The sequence below is a fragment of the Apaloderma vittatum genome, unplaced genomic scaffold (genome assembly GCF_000703405.1).
Source record: "Apaloderma vittatum isolate BGI_N311 unplaced genomic scaffold, ASM70340v1 scaffold25899, whole genome shotgun sequence".
NCBI classification, from domain to species: Eukaryota; Metazoa; Chordata; class Aves; order Trogoniformes; family Trogonidae; genus Apaloderma; species Apaloderma vittatum.
This window is the reverse complement of record NW_009735009.1, coordinates 8,714-33,062: the sequence shown is the minus strand read 5'-3', so window position 1 is coordinate 33,062 and position 24,349 is coordinate 8,714. Positions and strand designations below refer to the sequence as shown.

Sequence of the window (24,349 nt, the reverse complement as noted above, 5' to 3'; positions counted from 1 at the left end):
CCTTCAGAATCCTTGCACCAGCGTGTTGGTACGTGCTTCTTAGGTGTTGATGTAGTGTGGTGTTACATTTTTTAAGAAGCAGTGGACATAAAATTCTCATTTTGTCGTAATACTCGGCTTTCTTCTGTGTTCCATATAACCAGAAAACTTCTTTCCAGTTTCTTTTTAGGAATATCTTATCAGTACTTGTACAAAGATAGGAGGCAAGTCCGAAGTGCTTAGATAATTTACCTTTCTCTAGAAATTTGAGCTTCTGCAGTTTTCAGAAGGGTCTGCCACCTACCTGCCTTGAAGAAGATACAAGTAAATGCGAAGTGCTTTTTTCTTTTTAGGTGGAAAAATTAGTCACAATAAAATAACCCTAGCGCAAAAAATATTTCCTTCTCAAGTACGCTGTGATCCTTTACTTGTGTTAAAGTGTTTCAATTACTTTTTTTTTTTTTATAGTAAGTAAAAACCTCATAGGTGACCCAAGTGAAAGTGTCAGTGCTGGTGTGCAGGCTGTTCTAGTTCCTTAGGAACGGCCCTTTTGGACAATTTCTGGATATTACTTGTTATAAGGTGCCGTGCTGAGCAGAACTCAGATCGTTGTGCCCGTCACCGAGTTAATGTTTTCTGGCGAGGTGGCCGTACGCGGGCATGTGGCGCTGACTGAACTCAGCGGGAGTTCACAGGCATTCTTGGGAGCTGGAATGTTGGCACCCGTGGCTCCTGTAGAAAGTCTAAAGTCCACTTGACTCCCTGTTCTGTCCTCACCCCTGAAAAACACCGCGCGCTTCAAAGGAAGGAACAGGAACTCCAGAAGAGCAATTATAGGATAATCTATCTTCCTTACGTGCCTCGTCTTGATCTGTGAGGGCCTTGAGCCTAACGAGACAATCTTCTAAGCTTTGAAATACGTGGTTTGGTATCATTGCAAAAGATATTTGAATTGCTACATTTACGCTGATATGAAAGCTGCCCTTAGAGATCCCTTTTCGGTTCGTAAAGCTGTTTACCTCAGAATTTCCTGTAGACAATGAGCTCATTTTTTTTTCACTCTGTAAAAATACACTTTCAGTTTTGCCCACCCTTAGCTCCACAGAGAATTGCCACGTTCTGTTAGAAGGCCAGAGAAAGGCATTTGCAGTCTGTATTTTTGTTTTATTTTGTGAAAGATTGTTTGGTGCGTTATATATTTTTGTGATGCTTGCGTGTCTTTCTGGCTCATCTTCTCAAACTCTGAATTTATTTCCTGAAGCTGGCACGCTGCATCAGACCATCACATCAAGCATTTGGTTGTATTTAGGTTCTAATTTCTTGCCTTTCGTTGATATGTACAACTTCAGGAAATAACTGTAGCACATGTACGGGTACCACAGCATGAGCAGGTTCAGGCTAGCTCACAGAGAGAGTATCTCTTTTTGTGCTGAAAAAATATGAGCTTACAAGGAGGTGCCTTGTCTAGAGGCCCTCTTCTAGTTGGTGGATCATTCGCCTTTTTTTTTTCTTTAGAAGTATTGCTTATTGTATAAGAAAACCAAGATTGCTCAACATTTCCTGTAAGATGATCTCTGCTTTTGGTGGCGTAGAGTATTACCAAACCGATCAGTGATTTTTGAACATTAATTCCATTAAAGATGATCATAGCTTTCACGTAGCTAGAAAAGTCATTGGATTTTACGTTAAGTCTTACGCTGCAAAAATTTTTCTTGAAAGCTTCATGAACCCTCTGCACTGGGGTCTCACCAAAGCAGAGGGACGGAACGACCTCCCCTAAGTGCAGCTTCTCCAGGCTTTGTGCTGGGCAAGGAGGAGACTACAAAACACTGCGTGGTTACACACAGCAGGTCCAGAAGGAAAAACAAAAGAGCTTTTCCTTTTTCCCCTCTGGTCTGATTCAGATGACTCTTAACAATGGTTTGTTGCGTCGGGTGTCCTCCGCTGAGCAAAGGCTTCCGTGTCCTTCTCGGGCACTTGAGTTTTAGTTTCTATTCTCGTGTTGCCAGTGAGTACAGCGTGTGCTTTCGGTGGTGGCAAGGGTTCCACTGGAGCAGACCCAAGGTGACGAACTGTTCCTCTTCCTCTCGTGCTGTCCTGGCGCCTTGGTGTCCCCCTTGTTCCTCACCCCGCTTACTTCCACCTCCGTGCCCTCACCAGGAGCTCCTAGTGTTTGTACCGAAAGAAAACGTGATGAAAATTTCCCCTTTTCCTGCTTCTGATGAAGACTTTACTCCGTCCCCATAAATCCTGTGGATTTTTGTCTCTATCAGCACTGCTGGTAGGGTTTATTCCTAGTTTTGTGGTTTTCATTCCATATTTATGATTTAAGAAGCTGCCTGTTGTAGTTTTGATGGGGTCAAATCCCCCTCTAGTAGCCTAGAGCTACCATGTATGGTTTTGCCTTTTTGGTGTAGGTATCTTTTTATTTTTTTCCCTCCCCGTCCGTTCAAAGGAATATTTTGAAAGTTGTTTATAAAGAGATTTGAGTATTTACAGTGCTCAGCAGAGCTACTCCTTCCCTCCAAACGTCTGTGAAGTTCACTGCGACATTATCTCTCCTGCTCGCTCGCCCTTTTAAAATGTGTTTTCAGAGAAGAGGGAGTAGAAAAAAGAAAAATAAAAAAAGCGCATGTAATGGGCTCACTGCAAGTTATCTCCATGGTTAGTGTGACTGTGGATTCTCAGGCATCTCGGCAGTGTCTCCTTGTGCTGAGGGGTCACTGTGACCGCTGCTCATCACGCTGTGCTGTTTGACTCATTATTTACTTATTTTGCACGTGTCACGTTTCTTTTTTAAGCTGCGCGTAACACAAACTTGGGATAGCAGACAGCTTGCGGAGAAAACACAAATAAAGCATCGTGTGTGGAATTCATGCAGGATGGTAGGACTCTGCAAAGTCTTAATGAACAGCTAAAATACCTGCCAAGCAGGTCGTTTTGTGCGAGGCGTTTAAAAATGTATTTTTATGAATAAAAACCCCTAAGGTAGCAGTTGATAATAAATCAGTTGTTAAGCAAGAATAAAATGTTTGACGTGGGTATCAAGGAGGAGATTTCAAAGCAGAAAGGCTGCTAGCTCAGGCATTTTTATTCTACCCTTCCTGAATAGATCAGTAGAACACAAATCCTGTATGAATTTGAAGAGGTCTGTCTATAGGGAACTCGTTGCTGGGCTGGGGTAATAAAGCTGGCTAAGGCACTGAGGGTAAAAATGTGCTCTTTGAAATACAAAGCATGGTTTTCTGCCGTGAAACGAGCATCAAATACGGCATGAGTTTGCCATTGTATTAAAATAAACCAGTAGGAACAAACAACACTTTTTTACTTTTCTATTGCCTCTCTTGATCTTAGTGAAAATCCATCCCACGTAGTGCGATTGCAGCATATGAAGTCAGTGTGTAGGAAAGCAGCCAGATCTAGAGTGTCCTTGGTTTGGGGGGAGTCGTTATTTGTTTTTAGTTTGCTTTTTACCCCCACAAACTACTTGGAAGCTAATATCCTTCTTTGGTACTGAAATATTTCAGTGCTCCAGAAAAAACTACCGGGAGCTGTGACTTAGATGTTTTGAAAGGATTTTCCTTTCTGCAACCAACATTTTGAAGACTCGTTTTGTTTATTTCTTACAGATTTGTAAATTATTGAATATTTTGTATGCTGGCTGTCATTCACAAGAGCTGCAACTAAGCATTAGTTTCTGCTCTGGTTTCTTTGTTTCTCAAAATACTGGTTTTGTGAGTTACGTTTTGCCAAAGAGGTGGATTTGATTGCTGGTTTCGTACCACGTTTCTGACTCGCATCATCCAGTTAGCTAGAGATGACAGGTCTTGAAAAATGCTCAACGCAGGGTAAGGTCTGGTGAATAATAGCCTAATCAATTAGAGTCACCAAAACCAATCAGTAATGCCTTTGATAGCATCTTTTTTGCATTCTTAGGGTTGGGAGCAGCAGAAGAGCAGCAGCAGCACATGCTCCTACAAGACAGGAGCTGATATCTGTGCTGTCAGTTTTATTAGCAGCCAAATCCTTTTCTCCACTTCATCCTAGATACAGAACAATTTTTTTCATAAAGTCATTGCAGTTTTTCTTTACCCTGTTTGTAGCTACAGATTTACCTCTGTATGGGCTCAAATTGCTGGCTACGCACATGAAATCTGTCTCTTAAATCTTTTGATGCTACTGCTTCGTTGGCTACTTAAGTTACTAAATATAAACTTAGTGGTCTGCTGACATAATAAGACTAATGAGAGATGATTGAAAAATGCAGGCAGCTGTAGGAGTAGCTGGGTAGCTTGAGTGGGGAGTGTTCACGCTCTTCGTGGAAAGAAGAAGTATTTTCATCTACATGAAGTGTCTTTAATGACACTTTAAAGACCGCTTTGAAAATCCAAAGAGGGAGTAGTTTCCTGTAGTTTTAGGTAGGCGGCAGTTCAAATATCAACTATTCATACTGCAAGTACTGTTGAAATTATTTATTTAATTTTTTAATTAATTCCAGCTGTGCTACTAAGAATTTGAAGGGTGAGAGCTGGGGGATGAAGTGTTGGTGTTTGAACAGAGTGTGACAAGTGGGTTAGACGAAGCAATGGCTCATTAGCGCTTTTCAGCAGTCTCTTAAAGGGGAAGAGGAAACAGGTGAGTACGATGGGAAGAACAGCATCGTAGTTCTCTTCCGCTAGGTGTTGGGATAACGCTTTGTTTGAGAACGATTTACTTAGGGAAGGGCCCCACTTTCCTTCTTCAGGAAAAAAAGGAATGGATGGTAAAGAAAATACATTTATTACGTTTTCTTTCACCTGCTTGGCCTAAACACTGAGGGAAAATTAAGGTCAGTATCTCCATTTTCTCACCTTCAGTTTTCCCAGCTAACAGGTAAGTGACAGCATTTCAATTCAATTCCAGTACAGAGGCAGGTCTGTAGGAACAATTCTGACACGTCCCAATTAGCTTGGGTTCAAAAAGGCAGGAATGTACGCAGAAAATCCAGGCTTAAGGGTTGAATCTTTTGATGCCTGAGTGTGAACCCTGGCCGTGGCCGAGCAAATATCACGTCGGTGATCCTGCCGGCTGCAGAAGTCCTTGTGACGTGTTGCTCGGGGAGTAGGCGGAGAGAGGGGTTTGCTGAGACAGCGTTGTTTTTCTAATTAAGCGCCTCATAACACCTTTGAAAGGATTGCCGTCACGTTTGCACGATGTGTGCAGTGCTGCCTTATCCTTCCAAGGCCACCGAGGGTGTTCTAGATTTATACAACTCAAAAACTGTTTTAGGTCCCTTGTCTTTGCTTTTTCTACACTTGGTTTACCTGCCAACGTGATAACGAACACACTAGTTGAGACTGAAGGTCCAGCAAGCCCAGTCCTGGCAGTGGTCAGCCACATATGCCGGGGGAGATAAGAAACAGGCACTCCTTTTTCTGGCACATCCTCCCAGTTCCTGGCAGCGTTTAGTGGTTTAGAGGCTTCCTGGTGGCACTGGTCAGGTCTCCAGAAAGGATGTGAATCTCTAGGGCTGGAGTCCATCCCTGGACTCCTTCCAGACAGGCTTGTGCTTGTGAGTCACAAATAGAAAGAAGTACTTTCTTGTGTGCACAAAGAAATAATTTATCTTAGAGAGCAGAGCGCATGAAATATTATAAATAAAAAGAAATAGTTCTGTTCTGTGCGTGCAAGGACTTGGAGTATTTAGTTTACTTCTTCGGTCTCCTTAGAAACATACAGTGAGGCAAATTATTCCTACTCTGACACAGTAATTTTTCATGTATGAATTTCGTAATTTGCATGGCTTCTTTACTGTGCTTTTAAAATAATGCATGTAAAAGTATACATCTTAATTTGTCTGGCATTAATGTTCTTAGAAAAATATTTTTACTCCTTTTGAAAGAGCTCATCAGCCAATATTCAGGGCCTTGTAGGTTGCTCCCTGCAAGGAGTAGTTATCTAGTAGGTTTTAAAGAATACTTGCAACCTCCTGATTCTCAGAATTCTGGAGAAATTTAGCGACAGGAGAGCTGGGTTCCAGCCTGTCCTGGCTGGAGAACTGTGTGCTCTTTCCATTTCACTCTCCTGCCCATCTTCTAGGTTTGAACCACCAGTATTTTTCTGATCACTTGGATTCTCTTTCTGCCTGTCCCTGCAGCGTTACCAAAATGATATTAATTGGGCAAAGGAAACTATCATGGTGAGAGCTGGGCTGTTCAAGAGGAGACCCAACAGTGGGCTGGAAGTGCCCAGGGGGAGGAAGGTGGTGGATCCAAGCTCTCCTGGAAAGTGGCGGTGAGGCAGGGGACACCGGCCACAGCTTTGTGGAGCTTCCAGCTGCTTCTCAGGAGAAGCTTTTTCTGCAGAGAGTGGTGCAGCGCAGGAAGAGGCTTCCTGGGGCGTTGAGGGAGTCTCCAGCCTTGGGGGTCTGCAAGGCTCAGCTGAGTAAACCCACAGGTATCTTGCTCTGGGCAGAAGGTTCAACTCTGGAACACCCTGAGGTGTCTTCCAGCCGTCCTCTCTGTGAATCTGCACTCGCTGAGTCAGGAGGAGGATTTCATAAAGCTTGATAGAATAAAAAAATCTGTGATTCTTCTGCAAGTAATTGCCTGCTGCTGGCACACGTACACTGAGACAGGATATTTCCAGCGAGCAGGACTGGAGGGCAGCTCGGGCAGCCCACACAGCCTCTGTGCTTCCTGGTGAGAGCACGGGCAGGACTGCCCCGGCGGCTCTTTCTCAGCGGTGACTGGTACGATGAGTCAGAGCTTGTCTCTAAACCAAACTATCTGCCAGTTGTTCCCCAAACTGTGCGTAAGTAAAGGGAAAACGAAACTACTTTCTCCCTGGGCTGTTTTCTCTGCAGCGATGTGGTTAGAGGTACAAATCCACTCATTCGCAATCCCTGGCCAGGTAGTGTGAAAGGGACGGTATTTCTGAAAATGGAAACACATGCGCTTTGTAGATGTGTGTTTCTTCTCAGGTAGGCACAGTCATTTTGGACCAGAGACTTAGTGATACAGAAGAGGTCCATCCCGTGACTGGCGTTGACCTAAAGGGAGCTGTGCTGTGGAGTTTCTGTCCGCCGGCAGCTGAGCTGGTGCTGCTGAGGCAAAAGGGTCTCAAGTAATGACTGAGGCCTGCATGTCCTCAATATCAATTTGAGTTGTGGCTATTAACCTCTCCAGAAAGTCTTGAACTACTGGCAAATGGTTTTCCTTTTTTTCAGCACGTGTAAAACACTGAGCTTTTAGTTAGATGAGACCAGATCTTGGACATTTTTTGGTGGGTTTTGCAAGAAACGTGGGAAGTTACACAGTTCTCCCACGCGTGCTTCTGAACTGATGTTGTTATGAAGCTGTTAGGAGTTAACTGCAAAACTGATGCCTTCCAGAAGCGATTGCTTACCCAATGTGAATATGGTTCACAGTGGTTGTCTGGGGTTTTTTTGATTGAAAACTTCACCAGTCATTGCTATTCACAAAGCGGGAACCGGAGCCTTCATTGGACACCGAGCTGTTGGCTGGACAGCTGGAGAGGATGCAAACTGTGTGGTTAAATTCCTGAAACCCACTTCTGGGCAGCCTTGCTCGCTGTTGTGCAGCCACCGTGGGCCGTGTCGGTGGGAATTCACCCAGGCACCGACTTTGGTTCTTTTTGATTTGTTTCTTCACGTCTCGTCTTTGTCCGTGCTGTGCCCCCTTGGTTCCCGTGTCCTCGACACAGCAGAATCCCGCTGTACGAGGATGTGATGGTGCTAAACCACAGAGGTGCAGGCAAGTCTCGTCCCCCTTCTGTCCGTGGTGGAAGGCAGGGCTGACCCCACTTGCTGCCTGCAAGGTTGCTGGTGACTGCTTATGGCTGTGGTAAGATCCACCGCGAATCGTGACGTTACATAAAATTAAACGTGAATGATATCGAGAGAGACTCAGACTGAAGGGTCTTTAAAACGTGATGCTTCTTGACGCTTTAAAACGAGTCTCGGTATGACAAAGCGTGAACGCCTTTTGTTGGTTTTGCATACTTGGCGATAAGCTTTATTTTCATTGCTGGAGAACATTTTTACGTAAGCGTTTGAATGTGTTTTTCTCTACTCGGCACGTTTTCAGCCGAAGTTTCCATTTGCGTTGCCATTCTCCTTACTAGTTTCCTCATTTTTACTGCGCTTTTCAAACCTTATCAAAATCTGTATTATTTAGTCTCTGTGGGTGTGGGTCTGATCCCTCCGACTTTCTGCTAACCAGCTCCCGTTGACTTTGGTGGGAACTCTCTCTCAAGGAGAAGACTTGGAGAAAGCAGCCGTATAATTGAATCCATCTACTCCCTTGCGAAAAACTCCTCTCCAGTGCTCAGGTATTACGAAAACTTCTCAGAACAAATTGAGTAAAAGAAGAAACAGAGCTGGAAGAGGCCACCCAAAGTACTAGAGCTGAAATGAACTATCTTTTCCTTTATTCCAGAATTTGTTTCCATACTCCCATGTCTAGTAAGAAGAAGAAGGACCACAGTTGTTAGTAATTCTTCTACAAGGGCAACTTTTTTTTTAAATGATCAGAAAGAAATGTGTGTGAGAAACTTCCCTGTAGCAGCATCCCCATGCGAAGAGAAGGCAGAGCTCTATTTTTTGCGGTGTTGAACAGCAGTTTGGTCTTCATGCGTTCTGTTGAGGCGGTTGCGTTGCCGTAGAGCTTGCTGTTGTCAATATTAGATTGTTCCCACGTGTTCTGTTTAACATCTGCCTGATGCGTGAAGCCAAAGTTTCTCCTTTTTCTGTAGGCATTCGGAGCCATTTACTTCATCAGCCCAATGTCAGGATGAAGGAGAGGAAGTGACAGTTGAATTATTCAGCTTTGGAAAAGCGTGCAGAACAATACATTGCTGAAGAATGCCCGGGTAAAGAAACTGAAGTAAACGAAAGTAACTGCAGGTGCTCTGGTCTGTGCTCCGTGACTTCCCGCTCGCAGAGAAGGCGGAGATGCCAGCTCTGAGCAGCCAACGTCGCGGCTCGGGCCGGTGTCTGTCGGGCAGTTTTTAGAAGCAGCTCACAGGGCTTAGGTAACTGCCTGGCTTTGGTTGTCAAAGGCGTCTTTAAAACAGGCGAGAGGCAGTTTTGGCAAGAAGACTGTCACACAAACATGGGTTTTAAGAAGTCGTCAGTTGTCCATGATTTGTCTCTGTGGGTTCTGTTTGACAGCAAGCGTGGATGCTCAGGGGCTCTTTCCCAGCGAGGTGAGCGGAAACGTGGTTGGTTTTCCAGGCACAAAACTTGAAACAGTGAGAGGGCACCGAAGGGTTATAAACCGCTGGTTCCCAGGGGTTTTGACGATCGGTTAAGCAGCCCTCGCCGTTCGCTGGGGTCGTGCACTGCCATCCGACTTTGGGGCTGTTGGCAGAGCTCTGTGGAAGAGCTTCAGGCCACCTTCCCTCAGTTTGGGAGCACAAACCAAAGCACCTGAGGACTTGACGTAGCAGGGACAAACAGGGGTAAATGCAGACTACCAGGTATTTAGTAACATTATTGCACGTGGAGTCAGCATCTAGTACATCAGAGCAGGGGTGCAGCCGTGAGGAGCTGGGAATGCACCCTAATTCGAGCAGAACAGAGAAGATGCCATTCTCCATCTCTGTCTTTTTGTTTCTTTTTGCTTCAAGAGTCAAGGTCAGCGGTCTTCAATCCTTTTTTACTGTTGAATGTTAGTTAGTCCTTGGTCAAACCCAGCTTAGAAGTGGCACTGCAAGGAGCACTGAGAAACTGTAGAAGCTGAAACACTTCAGTTTTTTTCAGGAAAATTCTAATGCCTGCAAAACTGCTGATTGCTTAACTCATTGCACAGGAAAACATACAATCTTGATGGGATAAGGAGGAGTGGGGAGAGCAGATGAAAAAAATGGCAAACCAAACTTTAGCTCAGTAGTTTACAGCAAGGTTGTGAGTGCTAGTAAACAGGATTGCTGCTGCTGATTACGTGCGAGGGTTAAGCTCCCTGTTGCCAAACCTTTTCACTTTCCATTTCTTTTCAATATTGTCATGGGAGGAACAGCCCTCACCACCAAGGTAAAAAACATCTTCCTATGCAATGAAGAGAGTCGGTCCCTGTGGATGTCTGAGTCTTCTCTTGTCTAAATGCCAGCACACGATGCTCTCGGGCAGAACTGCATCGAATGGCGCCTTTTGATCCTTTAACTTTCTGAAAGTCTGGTGTCCATGGTAAATATTCTCTGCTAACTAGATACAGGTAGTTGTTCTGAAAGTTTGTGGACTACTTCTCTCTTGAAAAATTAAAACATAGCATGATGGTGTTGTGTGAAAGGCAGTTTCTGGAATATACTGAAGCACTAGTTTACACCACTCTAGCTACATTTATACAGTTTTTGTGTTAGTTCATTAATATCTTTAAAGAGGAAAAAAAACCCCAAACCTGATGAAGTTTCAGTGCAAATAATCATGGAATAGTTTGGGCTCCAAGTGGAAGAGAGAAAAGGTAATCAAGCTAGTTGTAGGAATGAAAAGAGCTGGGGGTATACTGGGGAAAAAAAAGCAGTGGCTGACTGAAGCTGGTAGGGGATGTGTTCTGAAAGATAACATTTAGCTAAGAGAATCTAACCCAAAACACAGGGTTCCATGAAGTCAGTGTCCGTGTGTTACGCACAGGACCGTTAGGAAGTTACTCTCAGGTCCACCTTCCTGCATGCTTTTGCTCTCAACGTTCGCTACAGACTGTGTGATTTAAAGTATTTCATGTTTACATTTAAATTGGATGTTTCCTGCTAGGATAAAGACCCCCAAACAAACGAAAGAAAAAAATTCTGGCTCTAAAGCCAGCGCATGAATGGAAATTGGAAGGAGCCAAAGCGTGCAGCGGTGCGACAGCATTCCAACCTTTTCCGTAAAAATGATTTGTTATTCCTAAGAAAATACAAACAACTGGCTTACAGGGTTTGTAAGCAGTGAGCCCTCAGTTCAGATCTCACAGTTCGTAAACCCGCACTTCTCACCAAGGGCCCTTCTGCGCTGCCTGTCCGAGGGGCAGTGAGGAGCTCCGCGTCTGAGCGGCAAATGAAGCGCCATAGGTGGAGAAATGAATCGTTCCAGTATAGATACAGACACAAGCCCCATGTTGTTGTTTTCAGATTTAACAAATCAAGTAGAGACAGTTGGACTGAAGCTGCAGAAAGTAACGGCTGAGATGGACCACTACAAAAAGCTGTTGATGTGAGATTCCCCTTTGCTTGATTGTTTTGCCGCTGCACGTAGAGCTGTCACAGGCGACTTTTTTGTTTCTCAGCACGTGTGGCTTGTCGCGATGATTTGAGAAAATATTGTATCATCCTATTGAACTCGCTGTGCTTTTAACCGCCAGACTGAGCATGTCTGCGTGTGGAAGCAGGGCTGCCTTCCTCCAGCTGGCTTTAATGATACGGCAAAGGCGAGGGCGAAGTCAGCTCCATCCGACACGTCATTTAACACCCAAGTGTCGGATGCATTTTGTGAAATCCTCCTAACTTCTGGACTAAAAATGTATGGGGAAAGTCACGTTTCACATCAGAGGTTTGGGAAGAAGGGAAGAGTGCAATAAAACTGTTTGGAAGCTTTCATATTTAATCAGTGACTGCGATTTTTATTTTTTATTTTTAGTTCATCTCGCCCCAAATGCAAATTCGCTGCGACTTTTTGCCATGTACCAGCATGCTATTGTGGTTTGTAATTTTACTGTCTCGCGCCTCTGGTTTCAAGTAAGAGCGTGCAAACCCTAAATTAATAGAGCAAAAATAGACCGTCACCCAATACGGGCTGGAGCACGATGCCTGAAAAGAGAGCGCTCGCACGGAGGGAGGAACTCAGCCTGCACAGAGCATAGAAAGTCAGTTGGAAACAGCAGCACTAATTCACTTCTGAAAATTCAAATTACTGTTTCAACTATTAGACTCAAGAGCAACGAACTAGTACCACCAATCTCCAGACCGGCTATGCTTGGTCTTTGTGTGTGTTTTCCTGAAATTTAAAAAAGGATTCATTCTTCTATGGTATGCACTTTCCGGTTTTGGTTCCTATATTCAGAGGGTCTGATCGTAACGAGGTTGCAAATATTTGGAATGCTTAGCAACAAAGCCTTTTAATGATAATATGAGTATTGAGTACGAAAAAAGATCTTGTGAACGCAGTAAGATAAACAGTGAAGGGTTTCCAAATGTAGTATTAAAATCTCAATGTAATATGGGTGCGATTTAATAAAATAACATCATCTGCATCTGTTTAAATGTAAATACAAAGCTTAACCATGGTTATTAATTATTGAAACGAGGACATAATGACAAGTAATCTGCAGTGTTTCCAGCCCTCTTACCTACTAAATTGTTACTTGTTCGTTGTTACTCATATCTTACTTGAAACTCTCATCCGTGTTGCCAGATCTCACTTTCTTGTTTGCAACGTTAACCTTGTTGTGATCCCGGGTTAGGCTGGAAGCGTAACTTCCAGCGACTTAAAAATGTTGGCAAGAAGCAAAAGAGCTTTTTGATTTTTGTCTGCCTTTTAACTGAACTAGACAATGCAAGTCAGATAATACAGCAAAAAACGATGCTCTTGTTACTGCATGAGTAAAGGCTCTTGTTTCCTTGGACAATGCACGTTTTTTAATGTTTTCTCAGGGTGAAGTCAACAGAACTTGATGTGTGTCAAAATGAACTGAAGAAAATGAAATATGAAAATGGCATTTCTGAGTCAAGGTAAATGCTGGAATTATATTTCTTTACATAACCTACGTGTTTCTGAGTAGTGTGAGCAAAAATTTTATGATTTTAATGCAATTTTTATACTTTTTTTTTCCTATTTCTGCATTCAAGTCACTAGATTTAACTTCATAAAACATACACGAGATTTTGCCTAACACTTTGTTTTCCAGGTACAAATTATTTCTATTTAGTTTCTGTCTGTAAATAAGAATATAGTAGCTACAGTGCTGGCACTTTTTTGTCTGTAGACTTACAAAAGAGCTCAAGGAGAAGGAGGAATCTCTTCTGATTTGCCAGCAAGTATGCAAACACTTACAGGAAGAGGTGGCTGAGAAGGAAAGGAAAGAAGAGGATCTAAAAAGAAGAACAGGTCGATCAGAAAGCGAACTGGAAGCTCTCCGAGCTCTTCTTAGACAAACAGAGGAAGAGGTGGAGATGTTGAAACAAGAAAGGTAACTTGAGCTGCGTCCCCACGGGTCGTCTCCCAGAGCCTAAATTGTCTCTTTGATGAATCGATGACAAAGAAAATATTGCCCATCTGCCAGCTCCTCAACCTCTGTCGTTGTCTCCGAAAGGCTGAGTTGATGCTGTAGAGCCCCGGACGTGGTTTGTGAAGGAGGAGTGTGGCTGTGGCACTGGGCAGACTGGGAGAGAGCTGCTGGTCCCAGCTCTTGGCACTCAGGGCGGTCCTGCCCTGCCCTGCCGCTGCGCACTCTCAGCTCCTGCTTTTAGGGCAAAACTCTAAAAGCCTTTGCAGCCCAGAGCTCTCATACCCCAAAATTTTGGAGTTAGTCAGATGGACTTTGTTTAAATTTTTACAGTATAGAGAAAACCTGAATGAAAAAGAAAAAAGCCTATTAAAAAAAGAAAGGAGGAAAAAAGTTCATGTTTTGCAGTCCAGGGCTTCAAGCTTAAGCAAAACACCCGTTTATTGCAGGTGTTGTGGCTGTTGTTACGTGAGGCTTGCAGAGCAAAAGCCCCGGAGAGTTTAAACTCTCGTAACTTTGGTTATTAGCAACTTGCAAACTGTTAACAGTGCTATAAATATTGCGACGTGCCAGGCTATTGGGTAGGGTCTAGGATTTGCTGAAGCATGTGGGCAACTTTCCTCATCTTAGTTTGAAGGTTCTCAGATATCAACGAAGCCGCCGTTTTCCCTGTAATTATTTTTTAGATGCGGGAAATAAAGCAATGAACTTCTGAGGACTGGCTTTCCTGGAATGGCATCTGGTTTTTGAGTGCCTTTGTTTCAGATTTCTGCGCTTACCAACCTAAATCCATGCTTTTTAAAGTTGCTTGGAGCGTCATCTCCGTATCCAGTTTTATTCCAAACAGTCACAGACTTGTTTTAGTATCTGAGTGTCCTGCCAGTGAATTTCCAATTGCTGATAAATTAGCTTGTCTTCTGTTAGCAAAACAGAAAGTCTGTCCTCTGCTTAGGGCGTGGCAGTATGTTATTTGTTTCCCTTGTGTACAAGGGGAAATGTATTCAGGAAAGTGGCATTTGGAGAAAATAAGAGTTTTCTGAGGGTGATGCACACCAAGAGGCATTAAGCTATTATCATAGTTAAAGGGTTTGAATATTCCCTGTACTTTAGTACTTGCATAAAAAGAAAATGTGTGTTAATTTAAGGATATTTCCTTTCTACTTAAACCTCGGGTACATGAGTCATTCCAGTGGGTACATTGCTAATAATCGAAGTTACAAGAATTTAAAGTCTCCAAGGCTTTTGCACTACAAGCCTCACATAACAAGCAGTCACTCCAACAATAGAAAGCCCGTGGTGGTTTGAATTCAAAACCTGTTACAATTTTTTTTTGTAATGGATGATACTAATACCCCGAGTTCATTAAATACAACAATTCCTGGTTTGACTATTACAACAGTTCTTCAAAATTCAACTTGAGAAACACTAAAAATGTTTGTGGTTTAAATAGGCGCGTGCAGAAGAAAGATCGACTGTAGTATTTTCTTGAAAACGTTAAATTCATAAAGCGTGTGATGGCATTATGCTGATGCCAAGTGGCGATTACTGCTGTGCCTCTGGGCTCCAGGCAGGGCTCCTGCACTTATTGCGCAGAATCCTAAACGAAGGGGAAAAAAGATTTTTTGCCACGAAGGACGTAATTGCAAGAGAGCGGCAGGCCACCGGGCTGGGCAGAGCACGCATTTACATACGAGTTTTTGTGGTTTCTAGGGAGTTAATGCTGATTTCTCATCAGAACAGAACGGAGCAGCTGCAGGAAACATTAAGGCAGAAGATGCGGAATGAAGATAACTGGAGGGAGAAGGTAATGCTGGATGTGCAGCTGGCAGCCTTTCCATTTCTTTTTGTTTTTTTTTTTTCCTTCAGCTGTAGGCAGCTGTCACGAAGGAGCACAGTAGGCCAGATACCTGTCTCCTCGAGTGCAAACATGTCAGTGATATTCCTTGTACGAGAGGTTTTAATGGGTGATCTCCCCACATAGGTTGGAACTGAACGCGCAAGTATTTAGTGGGAGTGTTCTCAGACCTGGCAGATGTTCAGATCTGATCCAGACTTCCTGGGTTTCAGGCTGTTTGTTTCCTAACACACCTGGCAGAGAAGCGTAGGGCAGCATGTATTTACTGTTGAAGTAGCAGAGCCTTCCTGCTTGCAGGTCAGGTGAACTGAAACTGCGATTTGTGAGGCAAATCTACAGAATAAATCGGAAGCAGATGAGCAAAACCGTCCTTTCCTCAGAAGACAGGTATTTGCAAACTAAAGCAGAGCTAAAAGAGCAGACGTAGCAGAGTGATTCTGGAGCTGACAGGGAAGGCGAGAGGCACGTGGGTACCCTGCCTGGTTCTTAGGGCTGCTGGGAGTGCAAGATACGTGGTCGTGCCACCCCGGGACGATTTTGTCGCTCACAGTAGACAAGTGAAGACTTGTGACAGCGAACATGAAATTTGTTGCACAGTGGAAGTCCTGAAGCCATCAAGATTGCCAAAGTCGTGTTCTCTTTGTGCTGACCACCAGTTCCTTCCGGGCAGTCACATCTCTGCCAGAGAGGCTCCTGGTGATGACTCTGCTGGTTTTTTTTTCCTTGCCTTGCCTTTAAACCAGAGCACTATGAAATTTCAGTGAAATGTACTGTGAAAATGCCTCCATGTCTCGTTTGATGAGAAGGCTTGACACTCCTACGATTTGGCTTCTCCCTGAGATGGTCCATCCTTTGTTTTTTATGGAGTCATAGAATTGTTTAGGTTGGAAAACACCCTTTTGACCATCAGCCCAACTGTTAACCCAGCACTGCCGGGTGCACCCCCAGCCCATCTCCCTGAGCACCACGTCCGTGTGCCTTTTAAACACCCCCAGGGACTCCACCACTGCCCCGGGCAGCTCGTGCCAGGGCTTGACAAGCCTTTTGATGAAGGAATGTTTCCTAATGTCCAACCTACACCTGCCCTGGCACAACTCGAGACTGTTTCCTCTCGTTCTATCACTTGTTCCTTGGCTGAGCAGACCAACCCACCTCGCTACAACCTCCTGTCAGGGTGTTGTAGAGAGTGAGAACGTCTCCTTTCAGCATCATTTTGTGGGCAACCCCTCAGCCATTCTTCATGAGACTTCTTCTCCAGACCCTTCACCAGCTTTGTCACCCTTCTCTGGACCCACCCCAGCACCACCACGTCTTTCTTTTTGGGAGGGAGCACAAAAAACCTACAAAAATGAATATAAAAGATTTTTAAAACCCAACAAACAAATCTGTAAAGGAAAAATCGAAAATAGTCAGAATAACTGACTTTTGTGCTTTAAGCTTTGCATAATCAGTGACTAAAATTACTTCTAGTCTTTTTGTGGCTTGGTTCAGTACGTGCTAAGTGCCTGAAAGGTTTGGTTAGTCTCAGGCAAATGGTTGGGCTGCTGGCAATTAAGATCCGTTACATTTCCTTTAAAACTTCTCAGCCTGTCTGTCGCGGGGTATAATTTTAGACTGAGGTCACGCTGCCTGCATAATCCCAGCGTGGTGCTCAACCTGCCATTAAAACACGATAAAGACTGCGAGAGAGAGCAATTACCGCTCTGGCATCGCAGCCGTTAAAGCGCGGCGAACAGCGAGCGCGCTCAAAATGTTCTCGTCGGGCAGAAGCATAGGAAACGTGACAAAGTGACTAAGTTATCTTTTTTCCTTAGGTCACTGTGCCACCGCATAAATATAAAGTGTTCCACTTTTCTATTTAAAACACAGATAAACCTTCAATTATTGTAGTGGAACAACAACAGCAATCTCTCCTACAAAAGGATTTAAGATAGGTGTAAGCATTTGGTTTATGGATATTATTTTTTTTAAGAAAAATACGAATTAATGAGGGGCATGTAAGTGGTTTTAAAGCTGTTAGTAGACATCATGCTTGTTTTGATGATCAACTACCATTTTATTTCCTGTTCTGGTTGTCAGCTTTATGAGCTTCAAGTGTTAAATGTGAAAAATGCTTGTTGAATCTTCAAAACGAGCTCAGTTTTTTATACTGCCTTATTTTTTTTGTTTTAGTCTTTTTAATCAAGTAGCCTCCAACATATGACCTGCTTCTATAATAATAAGTAGAGGTAATAAATTTAGTTTTCTACTGTTAGAATCCAGACTCCCGTATCTAATATTGTAGACGATATAGTAGTAGTAGTAGTAGTAATAATAATAATAATAATAATAATAATGTGCTTTGAGGATCTTACAAATATACCAGTTTTAAGCTAAATCTCCATGAGGATTTGTGCCTATTCCATGCCTAGAATTAGGTATACTTTGATTTGAAAAATAATGACAATATTCTCAGTTTGTCTTTTCCCCAAAAGGAGTTGGGGCATTTGTTTCACTTTTGCTAAAAGCCGCTGGTTCCCTAGATGGAGATCGACCTGGCCAAGGGTGAAGCGCGGCACATCGAAGCCATTCTGAAAGTCAGGGAAGAAGCGAGAGCAGAACTGGACATTGAGAGGCAAAAACAGCAAGAGCTCATCACAAAATATCAGCGAGATCACGAAGAGCTCCAGAAGAAGGTGCGTAACACTCCAGAGGGACAGTTTCATGGCAGTAAATAATATAAACTTCTATGAAGTAGTCTGTAAAGGAGGAAAATCTTCTTTATGCATAGTCCTGTATCTAAATAATGCAGCATTTTTTCCCAGTCGTAGTATATCTTTCTTTTTTTTTAAAGTGAACAGGTTAATAAGTAATTATTCCGATTAGCTTAATGGTGTGAACGTCCTTTCTTTTCTCCCATTTTCTCTACCCAGAGTTCATCGCTGTCCGTAGCCTGTAGTTAATTATTTTTAAACTGACATCATCATTTTTTTAAAAGCTTTGGACTATTTCAGACTATGACAAGTTGTCACAAAACTCTCCACGCTGGTTTTTCCCCACATGAATTGGGCACTGATGGGCTGCGGTCCAGTGAGCTGCGTTCTGGTCTGTACTGGTGGCTGCAGCACGGCCAGTTGGCTGTTCCCAGCTCCCACACCTACAGGTTTTGAGGTTTTATAAGCAAATCAAAAATTGCGCCTTAGTTTTCAAACGGTTTGAAACGTTTCCTGAGAATTCTGGAAAAAAAAATCAAAGAAATTTCATTGTTATTTAGAATTTGTAACATTACTGGGTGTTCTAAAGAGCTGAAGACAACAGCGTGCCTTAGTCCACTTTACAAATACTTGACTATGATTTTAAAACCCTAAAGAAATACTCACTTGCAGTAAAGAAATTAAATTTTCCCATCACTGCCTCTATTTCTCCATTTGATTTGGGCCGTACCCATTAAACGCTGTTCTGAGTTAGTCTTTATTCGTTTACAGCTCTCTGATGTCCTTTGAGGGTATTTTGTAAATTCAAAGCTTTTTTTTTTGGCTCTGAGGACATATATGTTTGCATTTGTATTTTTTCCCCCTGAAGTCAACATTTCTCTGATACTTAATTCTGTTTATTAATGATCTCCACTGAATGTAGATTAATGCATTTTTTGCCTAATCTAACGCAGATACCAGGATTAATATCCAGTGCCACCAATAGCTTAAGGATGGAGACAGAAATTCTTGAAAAGAAGCTACAAGATGCCCAGATCAAACTTGCAGAGAAAGATGAAGACAAGGAAAAAGAAATTCAGAGCCTTAAAAGACTAATTAGCGAACTCGAATTTCAGCTGACAATGGAAAAGAACAATAATGAATCACTTCTGGATAATATGAGGAAAGAAATTAAACACAAGTCAGATGAACTGGAAAAATTAACCCAGGAGAGGACACAGCTGATTCACAATTTGAGTCAAGTTCAAGAGGAGGTAGGAACATGACTGAGGAAATGCTGGGTTTACTTACAGACCCGTGGTTTCTAAAATCCTTCCAGACGGTGAGCTACTGGTTTAGGAAACATGGAAATGAGAAGATTTATAAAAGTCCATCTTAATTTCGTAAACACAATATATCACAAAATACGTGACATTTTTAATACATGGAACACTACAGCTAGCGTTCTGTTTTCAAGAAATGAATATTTTTCAGGTTCTGCAAGACCTAGTGGGGCTGTGTCCCTCCTCCCACCAGTAAAGGCACTCGCTGTAACGCGGGAATGCGTGAAAGTTAATCGAATGCGAGGAGAAGTTTGACGGATGGGTGTTCTTACCACAGGCATCTGCTGAATGTTTGCAATAGAACGGGAAGGGAGGAGAGCGAGTGCTGGACTGGCTCCATGAGAAAAGTGAAAACACCGAAGTCAGGGACTGGAGATAAGATTAGACTGGAATGTCCAAAGTAATTAAGTGGCAGAAAAAAAATAATTGGTAAACATTGGTGGGAATGAAACTCGTCAGAGTGAGTTAGGGCTGGCGTTGATGTTTATTTCTTCCTTGAAAAAGGTTCAGAAACGCTGTGTTAGTGACATGAGAATGACGTTGGCGGTCGGTCTGTCCTGTACCTGTGGGAAAAGCTTTTGGAAGGACACGAACCCTTTGAGTCAGGAGCTTCAGCAGAGCAAGGAACACGCTGTTACCCTCGGCTGGGGGATTCCAGCAGCTCTGTTCTGTTCTTAGCTTCCCTCCTGGGGAACAGAGTTCCTCCTCTAATACAGTTCTGCGAGGGAATGGCAAGATAAGCGCTTGAGAAATGAAACTGGTTTTAAGATCAGCGTCCTCAGGCAGCACTTCCAAAATCATTTTGTGAACGATCAGTGCCCGTGTGAGTGGTGGGCAGACACCTGGATTTTATGAAGTTCTCTGCAGAGTTAGGCCTTCAGAGGATAAGTCCTTTTAGGTGTTTACGTCTCTCCCGCTTCTCATTCTGCGTGTAGTTGTGTTCCTTCTCCAACAGCTCCTCCGCCTGCCGCTGGCGCTGAGGGTAGGCAGCCTGAGCAGAGCCTCAGGGGTTTCCACATCCCCTACAGATGCTTTGACCCAAGTAAAATTTTAAAATCTAAAAATAAAATTGGTCAGCAAGGGACTTTTTCCCCATCATTTTTCAAGTTTTGATGAGAATACACGTGCAAAAATGTAATAGTTTTAGTAACCGTTTAGCGTAGTACCATTTAGTTCTTCGTTGGTGGCTGCTTCCCTTCCGTTCTCATGGACCTCGTGGTGTTGGCAACAATTACTTGCTTAGAAGAACAACAAAAAAAGGGTATTTTTCTGCTTGTGTTAGTACTTTCAATAGTTCTGACTGTCATGACTCAGTGGTGTCGGCCCTTGAGTTTTGTTTACATTTTGTTTCAGCTGGAAACCAGGAAAAGGAGCATCACAGATAAGTTCCACAGAGTAAGTCCCCCCGACTTGGGGACTTCTGTCCTATGGAAACGTTTTCATTTGTCCGCTCAGGGACGGTCACCGTTCAGGGATCAGGAATCACTGTGCAAACTTTGTGAAAACCGCTCGACTAAAAATCATTTCTCCCAATGATTTGGGAAATAATAATCAGTCAAGAATGTCATCAACAAAAAAACCCCCAAACCAAACAGGGCACGGTTATTTAAGCTGCAGGGGAGGAGAACTCGTTGAATGTCTTATCGCAGTGAAGTGGTGCAGTAGTACTCGACCTCGGTTTCCCTCTGCTTGGAGCTTGGGCAGGAGATCAGAAGGAGCCTCTGATAGCTTACTTCATATTTTCCACTGCCTCCCCAGAGGCTGAAGGGTGTGTAAATGCTGATATTTCAGAGAAACCAAACCGGGGAGGGGGAGTGTTGAAGGGTTTCTATGCACCGGTGCTCTCCGGCCACCCCTGCCTTGGAGCCTGAGGGTGTTTTGTAACGTGCTCTTTGTTTCTGTTTGCAGAACGCTCTTCTCCAGGAGACGGTGCGCAGAGAGTGCGAGGAACGCTATGAGCTGACTGCGGCTCTGACTCAAGCCAGGGAACAAGTGCTGGAACTCAAAAAGCTCAGTGGAAACTTCCCGTTATCGCCGTGTTCTCTGGCTCAGGGCAGCCTAACCTCCTCCGCAGCCCTACTCGCCGATTACGGACAGAAAAGCCGCGCGAGCCCCGGCGCTGGGAAGGAAATCCATCTCTCCGGACAGTTTGGTATTTCGAGAGCTGCTCAGGCACCCGCCTCCAGCAAGAGAAGCAGCGGCAGCTTGCCGGCCCCGCCCCCTCCAGAGGACGCGCGGCTTCGCCCAACGAGCCCCGTGGCAGGATCGTGACCGTTATGAGAAGGCAACTGAGTCAGCTCTGACAGCCCCGTAGCTGTCCCAGCGCACTGAGTGATCCTTAGGGGTTGAATCTCAGCCGGTTGCAACTCGTGCGTTCCTACAACTTAATTTTGAGTTAAAGTTTCACGTGGTTTGTGGTTGCTGCGCTTCTCCCTCCGTTGCGTTACCGATGTAATTCTGCGCTGCCTCCGTTTTCGAGCTGAGAAAAGTAAAAAAGAAAAACACTGCCTGCCTGAGATGAGCACAGCTACAATAGGTGTAATTAAAATAATTGCCAATTTCAAATCCTGTTTTCCCTAACCGCTTTGTTGGGATTTTCCTGTGTGGTGTGTTCTGCCCTGTCACTTAACTGCTCGTTTCTGGTGTAAAAACGTGATTAGTTCAGGTAGAATCAGATTTTTGCCTTGATTTGAGCAGCGTTATGCTTGCAAATAATTATGCTTAGGTCAGTGAGACTCGCTAGTTGTAGAGTATTTATTGCTCAGCGTGAAAATGTGGCAAATCCGTGCTCTCGGTAGAGTAGCCGTTGGCTGGGACAGAGCTTCCTCTGCCTGCGGATCTTCAGGCTGCGCTTCAACAGGAGTTGAAGATGTCATACGTTTTGTCCAAAAGTTGGTTGCCTCTCGAATCTCATCAGAAAAGTGTCTTTATGTAAATTCTGAGCTTCAAAGCAGACACCAGCACTGGGGTTGGCTGTAAAATTGTTACGCAGGAGGATCAAGATCAGCCCTGACTTGGACAGAGGCTTCACAGGAGGAAAGTTGGAGGTAAGCTGGGGGCAGCATTTTGGGGGGCTCTCAGACAAACACCCATTTTAAGTTTTGAGACTGTGCTTCCTCTTCACTCGGAGTCGTGGGGTTGCTTCTTCATGGGACACTTTATAAACCCAAATATGTTTCTGATCGCACCATGAGCTGGAGCTTGTTATTTCTGGGTGATGAGATAGCCCTGCGGGGGGCAGAATGACAGCGGGAGGCTATGGAGGAATTTAGAAAAGCTTTGCTGAGCCCGGTGGCATACCAGAATGCATTTTATTCAATAAAATCAGTGCAAGAAACGACCATTGTGGGTCTTAGCCTCCAGGGTTACGTTTGAAAACTCACTTTGTCTTGGTTTTGTGTCTTAAGCTCAGTGGAGGTACCTGGGCAGCGGTGGGAGCTGTCTGGGGGGGTCTGCTGGCTGTGCTCAGTGACTTGTGTTTTCTTTAAGGATGCTGAAGTGCTGAAGATGTGATCCCACCGAAACGCCAGCCTCAGGAAATCCGATTTTCAGCAATTTACTTCAGAAAGAAGGGACGGGGAGCACTCCCAGAAGCCTGTGTGTGGAGGATGGCTGGATGGTCCCCTTCCCTGGTTGGTGGTCATACCGATTTGTTTTTGTTTAGAAAAGAGCCCGGTGTCATGGAGCTTGAAAATCCTTATCCCGCTGTCCCCCCACTGCCTTCCTGAAATAACAGATTTTCGTTGAAGCAGCTCTTCAAATTAGGAGCTCTAGAGCTCTATTATCTAGACCTTCCGTAAAATTTTTGCACAGACTTGGATTGCATTTTACAATCTTAAAAGAATTTTTAAATAATCCAAACCCAGTAGATGCTGTTACACGAGTTTGAGCCCTCGTCTAGCAGTGGAGCAGGCGAGTGTGTAAATCATGAATCCAAACCAAGTTAAGAATAATTATCCCCCATATTTTCCAGAACTCCTGCTGCTAAGCAATCAGCAAAATAACTAAATGTCAGGAACTTTTTTTTTTACCAGTGTTTCAAAACAATCAGATTGATTTCAAGGCGAGTTCAGAGTAGTTCTCATGCTGGGATGGAACTCGCCGGCAGAAAGTCCCATGGAGAATGGAGGCACCTCATTATATCCCCACATTTTCAGGAAATAAAACTTCCTGGAGGCAATACATCTTGCAGAAGCCGCGTCGTTTATGAATGGGCTGCTCGTATGCCGGGCCTTGCACTCTAGGACTCATGGCACAAGGGAATACTTACCAAAAAAAATAATAATCTCCAGGCTTGAGACAAATGTGCCTCTGTGGGCTCCCGCCCCGCTGGCTGTGGGCAGCGAGCTGGCCTTTTCTTCTTGAGGTTACAGGAAAACATCCCGTGGCAACAGCTTGTCTTGTTCTTGCCTGATGCAAAGGCGTCTGTTCCTGCCCTCACAGAGCTGATATTGTTGCCGGATTGAGAAATTGAGCTTGTGCAGCCCTAAATCTGTCCAGAGTATTAATCCTGCGAGCAGGCTACAGGGTTGCATCCAGCGTGCCAACCTACCGCGTTATCACCAGATTTATCCCTTTATTTTTATCCCCTGGTCTTTGCTTCAGAGAGGCTTCAGGGATTTAACATCTCACTGTTAACTGGAGAGGACCTGCCACATGCTGGGGCTGGGCGCAGAGTGACTGGGAGGGAGCAGAAGTGCTGGGGTACAAGGTGCCGGGGGGGTGCCCTTGCCCCCACGGGCGTTTGGGTGGGAAAATGAGCCCGTGGCCGGGCTGAGCTGGGTGTGTTGGGCAGCCCCACGTTTGCCCTCTCCAGCCTGCCCGCTGTGCCCAGCCTGGTGCCTCTGGCTGTGAAAATAAGTCAGTGGTGTCGGCCTCGTGCTCTAGAGGAGGCTTCATGTGAGCATCAAACGTCGTTTGGGGTTTGGCCAACTGGCTCCCCAGTGCGAAACCCTGATTGCTGGTGGTGGGAAGGCAGGGGCAGGGCACTGCCCGAGGCCAAGGTGGGACAGGGCAAGTGGAGCCGTCGCTGCGGTTCTGGCACACAGAGCTACAGCCGAGGCCTCTTGGGGTGCTTCCGACTTCTGAGCTGTCTGGTGAGGAGCGGCTGAGGGACCTGGGATTGTTCGGCCCAGAAAGAGGAGGCTGAGGGGAGACCTTCTCGCTTTCTACTTTAGAGGAGGTTCTAGAGCAGTTCAACCAAGAGATCTTGCTTTCTACCTTAGTTCAACCAAGAGATCTTGCTTTCTACCTTAAATGAGGTTCTAGAGTGGTTCAACCAAGTAACAAGCAGTAGGACAA

General features: G+C 44.4%; 1 protein-coding gene across 1 annotated transcript in view; it reads left to right on the top strand.

Annotated features, from left to right (window-relative positions):
• The window catches only part of LEKR1 (leucine, glutamate and lysine rich 1), a 41,270-nt gene extending 19,919 nt beyond the window's left edge, over nt 1-21,351 (top strand). Inside the window, exons 6-13 of the mRNA XM_009876467.1 lie at nt 11,089-11,170; nt 12,607-12,684; nt 12,939-13,142; nt 14,889-14,982; nt 17,556-17,708; nt 18,680-18,979; nt 20,957-21,195; nt 21,276-21,351. Of these exons, the coding sequence (XP_009874769.1) occupies nt 11,089-11,170; nt 12,607-12,684; nt 12,939-13,142; nt 14,889-14,982; nt 17,556-17,708; nt 18,680-18,979; nt 20,957-21,195; nt 21,276-21,351 (1,226 nt within the window). The remainder of the gene's footprint in view (nt 1-11,088; nt 11,171-12,606; nt 12,685-12,938; nt 13,143-14,888; nt 14,983-17,555; nt 17,709-18,679; nt 18,980-20,956; nt 21,196-21,275) is intronic.
• The last annotated feature ends 2,998 nt before the right edge of the window (nt 21,352-24,349 follow it).